This window comes from Setaria viridis, chromosome 5, assembly GCF_005286985.2.
Source record: "Setaria viridis chromosome 5, Setaria_viridis_v4.0, whole genome shotgun sequence".
Taxonomy (NCBI): Eukaryota; Viridiplantae; Streptophyta; class Magnoliopsida; order Poales; family Poaceae; genus Setaria; species Setaria viridis.
The window spans coordinates 9,976,148-9,984,260 of record NC_048267.2 but is presented as its reverse complement, the minus strand read 5'-3'; the positions used below and the strand labels follow the sequence as shown (position 1 = coordinate 9,984,260).

Sequence of the window (8,113 nt, the reverse complement as noted above, 5' to 3'; positions counted from 1 at the left end):
GTACTGTCAGCCAGCCTGCACAGTATCATCAGAACGAACCAAGAAAGGGACCAATAATTGGAGACATTCTTCTTTCTCTGGGGATGCAAGGACAAGCAATAGTTGACAGTGCAGCTTTCATGGTCCAATGCAGAGGATGGATAAGCTTTTTGCAGCTTAATCATGTGTAGGAGCATCAGGTTGTTGGATCTGCATTTGTGCCTGTATCTCTCTGAATAAACGTGAGGAATTGAGAATTGTGGGTAGATACTTCATGATGGATAGATCTGCTCTTTCTCCTTCTGTCATGGACATATCTGTTCTTGCACTTGCAGTCACCCAGTGACTATAGCATCGCTATTACAGGGACTTGCATGCATGGATTTGGAATAAACTGAACTGAACCATGCATATGCATGTAGTAGTACCGTGCTGGCATGCTCGGATGCTCCCACGAATGGGTTTGGTGAATGTTGCATTTCATAGGTACCAAGATATATCTACCAAGTACCCAGAATGTCTGAGTTTATACTATGTACAAGATCAACCATTACAGGAGCTGCAGTACTGGTGCCAGCTGATCACATACAAATGAGATGTCCATTTTTTTTTTCTGTACAAGGACATTGGTGCAAGGTGTAGACTAACATTTTCTATACAAGGAGATAGTCAGGCAACTGCTAGCAGCAAGGAGGTTAACATCAACAACCCACAGAGTATGATCATCTTAGGTGGCCGCCATCACCACACCAGATTTCCTAGTCTAGCTAGGAAGCCAATGCTCTGCACTGCTCTGCACTGTAGGCAGGACATACTTGTTGTGGGATCATAGAGTGTAACCTTCCTACTTGTAGTTTGTTAGGCCGCATCAAAAACACATCATCCATCCTCATGCTCATGTAAGAGAGCAGTCAGCAGCTACCGTTGTGACTCAACGTCATTGCCTACTCTGTTATCATCCTGAGTCCCCCCGGAGCCAGATTCTGGAACACCTTTTGACACCCCTATCTCAGCCTTGCAAAGAGGGCACAATGCGTTTATCTGGAGCCATTTATCTATGCATTCCATGTGGAAGACATGAGTGCAGGGAAGTTCTCGTAGATCTTCATTGTTCGAGAACTTTGACAAGCAGATGCAGCAGATCTGCAGAGCCAAGACAAGCAAATGCGTCAACAACAAAACAAAAGTGCATTATGCAGCACAATCACACAGATGTGAAAGGAACATGAGGAGGGAACTCACAGCATCTTCTGCCGAGATAGTTCGCTCCTTGTCAGTTCCAGCCGCCAAGACCCCACCGCAGTCTTCTCCTACATCCCCATCGTGAACTCTTTTCGATTTGAACTTGTACGCCACCAAGGCATTGATTGTATCCGTGGTAGCGCCTCTGTTCAGATCCAAATCCTCGTGGACGCCCAGAATGGAGATTATGCAGGGCAGGCAGCAGCATATCATTGTACAGAGAATGAAAGGCAATGCGTAGCCAATAAAGCCGAACGCAAGGAATACTATACAGATCCTGAAAATGGTTACAAACAAAAGATGAAGAGTATAATCTGCGAATGTGAGGAAGGTATTAAGAATTGAAAACAAGCAGCACATACCTGTACAAGTTAGGAGCATCATGGGCAGAAGAACGGCTGCCAAATATCCACACATTCCCCACAACAAACCATATGGCAAAGAAACAATCCAGAGCCAATTTAAAGCAAGCGACCAATGCATAGAACCTAGGAAACAGTAATAACACCGTTAGTACTTCATACGGACTGAAACTTTAGGCAGAGGAAACACTTCAAAGGGTCGCAGCATTTTGATATGATGCATCCCAGCTACCAAATCCGGAATTAGAGAAGTCGTAGAAGTACTGAAAGGACTAATATTTTATCTCGTTATTACTAGAAAAGGCTGCACAATTATTAAAGACAGGCAATCAAACTGGTCATAGTAGGCAAAACGCTCAGGATCATGTGATGCAGCCCTTCGGAGATATGCTATACACCTATAGGCATGTACACATGGTCACACTGATTTATTCAATGGAAGAAATGTTACCTTGGACTTGCCATTGGTAAGTTACTTCTTGAGACTCCAGTTCCGTTGGCACCGTCCACAGTTTCTGATGCATGAGGAGATGAAACGACCACAAAAGAATTGGTCTCAGATACGTTCCTTTCTGATGGACTTTGGGTCGGCAGTTCCTGCTCCAAGTTCTGGCGATTACGATGAAGATACCGCCAATAAAGATGCGGAAGAATAGCAATACAACCTATGGTATAGCCAAGAAGCCACACAAATAATGGAGCATGTGGATGTTCGTTCCTTGATACCGATAGAACAGAAATAGCTGCTATAATCTGGCTCACATTCACAATAAGCTCAATTGAGATCCAGAAGCCAGAATTCAAAGGATTCTGCTGACGATGGCCTCGATCTCTTCTTGCAGAAGATGCATTTTGAGAGTTAGGTACGTCATGCGTGCCAGAAGAACTTTCTGGGACTGCGGGAATTTCATCCGGCGGACTTCTACTGTCATGAAACTCATCCAAGTCACTGTGGTCGTCCTGGTGAGATGCTGATGGGGAGGTAACATCATTTCTTGGTATGTCAATTGTGTGATCACGATGGCCTAAATTTCCAGTGTGGTCCATCAATAAAGGGTGATTACCGTAATTGACCTTCACGTTCTGATTCAACGGGAGCAACAGCCAGAAAACTAGACAGCCATACAGCACATTAGTTTGATAGCCTATTTGGATATGCAGTGATCTTCAACTTTGATTCTAAATCCTTGATACACATACACACACTGAACTAAGATACTTTATTTTTCTTCCCAGTAGAGCACCTAAGGTAACTTTTAGTGTACCTGAAGGAAAGTAAAGTTAATACCAAGAGTCAAATAACTGCCAACCTGCTTGCTTAAATTATGATGGACTTTGTCTAAGGTAAGACACAATATGTGACTAGACAGAATTAGACTAGAAGGAAAGATCACAGCCAGGTTATATGGAGTGTTTTGGAAGATCAGAGTCATCGTCGTAGGTAAACCTCATTTTCCATTACCAAATCTCATCTGTTCTTCCAAGTTTGACATTACGTTCCTTTATAAAATAGTATATACAACCAACTGTTATTCATCCTATTTTCCTGCAGTACTGGAGGTTGACTCTGCAAATCAATGGTACAAGAAAACTTTTCTCTTTTTTTTTTGCAGAGAAAAGGCTGATACAGATGCAAACGAGATGTCAATATGCCATTCCTTTTTCAATGCTATGAAGCTAATTATCTTAACAAAACACTGGAGTACTCCCACAACCTACAACCTAGGAAGGAATGGGGTACAATTTGCTACACTAAAACAACATATTAACAAGTTGTTGGCCATATCTTAGCCATGGTTTGGCAAGGAGCCGTTGCAATGTACTAGAGCAAACCAAACATATCGTAGCACACCAATCCTAGAAATGAAGCACACACCAATAACAGAACTCTTCCAAATGTTGGTCTAAAAGAAGAACGTTGGAGAATGCAGCAGCGAGGAGCATGATCCACCATACCTCGATAGAATGCCGAAGCAAAAGCCCCCACCGAATCAACACAGCTCGTTCCTTCTCCCAGTCACCTGAACAAACCAATCAAACAGCACGTGAGGGCCCGTACGTACAGCTACAGGAAACCAAATCCCAGGCGCGTTGAATCAAACGGGGAAAAATGGAGCATCTCCATCTCAGAGGCCACTAATCGACGCCAAAAACGCGCGAGAACAGCAAAAACGATAGCTCGCACACATTCCACAGCCGATTGCGGCGACCAAATCGGCGAGACGAGAGTACGAGACCTCCATTCCGATGATCGGAGCGAGGCGGGGACAGAACAGGATCGGCGAACCATACCTAGTAGGAATCGGGGCTCCGATTCGGGCCCCCTCCCACCTCCCAGGCGGCTTTCGTCGACCCGGGCGAATCCCCCGCCGCTCCCTGTTCCTTTCCCCTCGACTCGTTTGTCCTCTTGCCGTCGTCGCTTTTGTAGGAACCCCCGCAGGTCAGCGGTCGGGGTCCTCGGGGAAGGGGACGACGAAGCTGACGACCAGGGGGAGAGAGAAGAAGCCAAGGGGCAGTTCGGTAAATTTAGACAGCGCTCCGTTAATCGCCGGCGCGTGCGGGATTAGGAGGTTGCCTTGTTTGATTAGCTCCGTGTGAAGGCCGTGGGGGGGTTAGTTGGCACTGCAGGTTAAGGAATTGCGAGATGGCTATGGCTTCGCGTGAGAGGGTGGGAAAAAGCATGGTAAAAAACGCGTGTCGTTGGTTAATTTTAGACCGAGGAAGAAATGAGGGCACTGTTTTTTTTTTCGAAAGCTGAAATGAGGGCGCTGTGAAATCACATTTTGCGCGTTGTTTCAGTGGGAGAGTACGCTGTGCAAACTTTCGAGGAAAACGTGGGGGGTGCATGGCTAAAATTGGCATTTCCATTCTGCAGAGTGCAGTGTGTAGTGAGTCAGCAGCGACTTCAGCAGTCATGGCTGCTCTCGTTTTCGTATAGGCCCCTTGGCCCGTGGGCTGTAGTACAAGGCCCTTGTTGGCTCCCTTTTTTTCCCATCAGTATTTCAGTTCCATATATATTTATCTCTCCCAAAATGTCGACCAAAAATAAACAGAATTTTCAGAAGCGATTTGCTAAGTTCATCCAACCGCGTGTTTGGTTGGACAACCTCTTTTACTTTTACAAAAGCCAAAAACCAACCAAAAAATCTAAAAGCGAGGTGTTTTGATGGAGTCAAAAGCTGTTTTTGCTCTACTACAAAATTAAAAATACCTTCCATTACTTTTAAGGTAAAAAATATCTACCTACCATATAAACCCCTGCTTTCGGCTGCTTTTAGGCACCTACCACTGAGTATGAGAGTACGGTTCGTTTTTTTTCTTCTTTCTGTTCTGTCGCGTGTGCGAGCTCGAGCGGAAGCTTGCCGCTTCGTCACGGCGACCGCCGGGCGCGGGCTCCGCCGCCGCCGCGGGCGTGGGCTCCGCCGTGGGCGAGAGCTCCACCGCCGCCGGGCACGGGCGCCGTCGCCGCGGGCGCGACTGCCGCCGTGGGCGAGAGCTCCGCCGCTTCGACCTCCTGTGCAGCTCCGGCGCGGCGGCTGCCGCCGACTGCGCCGTCACAAAGCTCGTCGGCGCTGCCCGTGCCCAACGTGTTCCTCCTCCGGCCAGCACCGGGGCTCAACCAGGACGCGTGGTGCAGGGAGTCCAACTGGATCGGGTACGTCGCGACGTCGTGGTGGCGTGGCACGAGACGCTGAGGAACCTGGAGTGGGTCAACGACTTCGACTTCACGCCGGTGCCCGCCGCGCCGGTGCTGGGTGCCGCGGCGGCCGCGCACCCGCTCTGCGCCAAGCTCCTGTAGGATCCGGATGAGGTCGCGGAACTGGCCGTGCATGTCGCCGCGGACGTTGATGGGCGCATCGAGCTCCAGGAGGTTCGGCTGCCGCAGGAACACGGCCTTGGCGCCGGCGCAGAGCTGCCAGATCTCCCCCTCCGCCAGTAGCTGCTGCTCCGAATCTCCCGCTCCGCCCGAGGAGGCCTCGGTGGAGGAGGTGGTGCTGCTGCGCCGGATGTTGCACGCGGCGTCACGGGAGATGCAGATCGGCGTCCGCATCGACAGGATCGGCGCGGTGGAGCGCGGGGCAGGGGTCGGCCGGAGGAAGGGGGCAGTTGGGGATCAGATCAGGAGGGAAGACGATAAGGTAGTCCCTGACGCGTAGGTCCCATCGAAGGGCAGTATTGCTGAAGGGAGAACACTGCATTATGAAGGGAGAAAACTAGTGATGTTTTCATCAATCTGGAGTATAAAGTCGCAGCGCATCGTTGCATTACCAATAGTCTCTTGAAATTTGTTAATCAACAACCTTTCACGCCTCTTTACACGGGAAAAAAGAGCTGGTCAGAATGAGATACAAAACGTACCATGCTAGCGGTAGCGGGAGGAGGAAGAAGAAGCGAATGAGCGGACGGAACCTGCTTCAGCGAGGAAGGGAGAGAGTTAGGTGAGGTGGACTGTGGATGACATGTAGGGTTCACTCGATAGTTTATTTAAAAGATACAGCTTTCTAGCCAAACGACTTTTTGCTTTTTTCATAGCTGTTTTCTCATTCCATAGCTCACAGCTCATAGCAGTTTTTCAAAAGTTACAGCTGAACCAAACACACTAAGAACAGCATAACATGAGCACAGCTAAACTCAATTTTCCGCTCAAAGGATTTATTGTCAATTGTGTGGCTAGCTACACAGTAGGGGCGCCCATGCCGGTTGCATCAGCTAGAGCTAGAGGCCGACGACGAACGGGTGCAATCGGCGGCGGCGAAGGTGACCGTCCGCGCGTCGAGGTCGTACCCGACGTGCAGGTTCTGCTGTGCGATGTTCCCCAGGATCGACACCGGCGTCGCCTCCGACACGGGCACCAGCGCCAGGCACAGCGTCCCCTCCTGCACCATCACGAACGTGTTCTCCGGCCGGAGCGTCACGTCGCCGCCGCCGCCGAACCGCAGCGTCACGTCCGGGATCCCCCAATCCTCCTGGGCCCTCCCGCTCACGTCGTAGCACACCTCCAGCAGCTGCTCCGGCGGCTGCGCCCGGGTCAGGTTGATCCGCCGCCCTAGCTCCGCCACCAGCGGCTGCAGCAGCGCCGGGTCGAGAAACGTGAGCGTCGTGCCGGAGTCCACGATGATGGCGGACTCGTTGGACGCGACCGCCCGCCCACCGACGGCGACGGACTCGAGGGCAACGGTGTAGTACGTGTCCACTTCCCCGGGCACCAGCGGCGTCTTCGCCGCGCCGGGCTCCGACACGACGGCCCTGGACCCGAAGTTGAGCGTGGACGACGAGTTGGCGCCGGCGGAGGACGGGATCAGGCAGTAGGAGAACCTGCGCCCGAACGACGTCGCGGACCCGAGCTGCGACACGAGGGAGAAGGCCCCGGCGCCGAGGCCGACGAGCCCGTCCGCGCGGAACGTGCCGGCCATGTACGTCGAGCAGCCGAAGTCGACGTGTGGCACCTGCACCTGCCGTGCGCCGCCGTCGACGAAGGTGAACGTCTCGGTCGACAGGACCCCGACCGTGCGGGACCCGTCACCGTACCCGTACTGGTACTGGCAGTTGGACGCGGAGTCGCAGGAGGCCTGGTTCAGCCCCTGGCACGCGTCGGACCGGCAGCTCACGACCTCGTACGTCGACGAGCGCGACGGCGCGAACACGCCGCCGGCGGCGGCGGCCGCGCCGCTGCCGTTCCTGCAGTTGACCCACACGAGGTCGCTCCCGGTGTCCGCGATCGCGAGCATCTGCGTCGGCGGCGTGCCGACGTTCACGGCCATCAGGTACTCGAACGACCGGGAGATGATCTTGGACTCGACGCCGCTGTCGGCCGCGGGCGCGGGCGCCGCGGCGAGAACCGAGCGCCCTAGCACCTCGCCCCGTAGCGAGCGGCGCGCGGCCGCGAGCAACCGGTCGTGCGGGGACAGCGCCGGGTCGTGGAACGGAGACCTCGCCGAGTCGCGGTGTATAAACTCGACCCTGAACCCGCCACCGCCGGCGTCGGACGCCGCGCAGGCCCGCTGCCCGGCGAGCACGAGGAGGGCGAAGAGGACGAGCGCCGTCGCTTCCATGGCGTCCTGCTAGCAACTCCTGAACTGGAACACGGTGACCCGGCAGTAATTTCGGCTGGGCTGATGGTTCTTGCCGATACTAATAGGCGAATTACCGTAACGTAGATGGTAACTCCTGGAATGCCAAAGGATGAGTGGCAGAGTGGGGCATGGTGTGTTCATTATGGCTGTAAAATCTGCAGCCTTGATTACTTCCTATTAATCCCAAATGGCATGCTGTAGTATGGTGATACTGCCGGCAACATGCCAGATTCGATCGATAGTGTGCATTTTCGTTGTGTGAAAAATTGAAGGTTTTTGAGGTAGTAATTTAATGAGAAAGATTGCGTACCATACTACCATCCCAGGTAAGCCATAATTAACCACTGCTCGTTTTGCTAGTGCCTATAGTAAAAGCTGAATCTGATGGACGGCCATCTGGATGCCCAGTGAGACAGGCACGAATTACCATCCTCCAAAACCAAAAGCCTACTAGGA

At 52.1% G+C, this 8,113-nt stretch overlaps 2 protein-coding genes across 2 annotated transcripts; both read right to left on the bottom strand.

The window, feature by feature from the left end:
* Nucleotides 1–374: 374 nt before the first annotated feature.
* Nucleotides 375–4,088, bottom strand: LOC117858032 (E3 ubiquitin-protein ligase At1g63170). The gene is made up of 6 exons (XM_034741007.2): nucleotides 3,876–4,088; nucleotides 3,540–3,604; nucleotides 2,035–2,848; nucleotides 1,584–1,709; nucleotides 1,222–1,498; nucleotides 375–1,122 (listed from the first exon to the last, which is right to left on the bottom strand). Exons 3-6 carry the CDS (start codon nucleotides 2,628–2,630, stop codon nucleotides 898–900), a joined length of 1,224 nt encoding a protein of 407 aa, XP_034596898.1. The 5' UTR covers nucleotides 2,631–2,848; nucleotides 3,540–3,604; nucleotides 3,876–4,088; the 3' UTR covers nucleotides 375–897.
* A 2,195-nt stretch (nucleotides 4,089–6,283) lies between these two features.
* LOC140220046 (aspartic proteinase CDR1-like) lies at nucleotides 6,284–7,664 on the bottom strand. The gene has a single exon (XM_072294128.1). The coding sequence runs from the start codon at nucleotides 7,634–7,636 to the stop codon at nucleotides 6,290–6,292; it is 1,347 nt and encodes a 448-aa protein (XP_072150229.1). The 5' UTR covers nucleotides 7,637–7,664; the 3' UTR covers nucleotides 6,284–6,289.
* Between the last annotated feature and the right edge of the window lie 449 nt (nucleotides 7,665–8,113).

What these genes read in the sequence shown, in the direction of transcription:
- LOC117858032 (XM_034741007.2), bottom strand. Translation starts at nt 2,630, where the DNA reads ATGGACCACACTGGAAATTTAGGCCATCGTGATCACACAATTGACATA. An exon ending in TTACCAATGGCAAGTCCAAG is followed by an intron (nt 1,710 to 2,034) that starts GTAACATTTCTT and finishes ACTGTTTCCTAG; the next exon opens with GTTCTATGCATTGGTCGCTT. An exon ending in GATGCTCCTAACTTGTACAG is followed by an intron (nt 1,499 to 1,583) that starts GTATGTGCTGCT and finishes AACCATTTTCAG; the next exon opens with GATCTGTATAGTATTCCTTG.
- LOC140220046 (XM_072294128.1), bottom strand. Translation starts at nt 7,636, where the DNA reads ATGGAAGCGACGGCGCTCGTCCTCTTCGCCCTCCTCGTGCTCGCCGGG.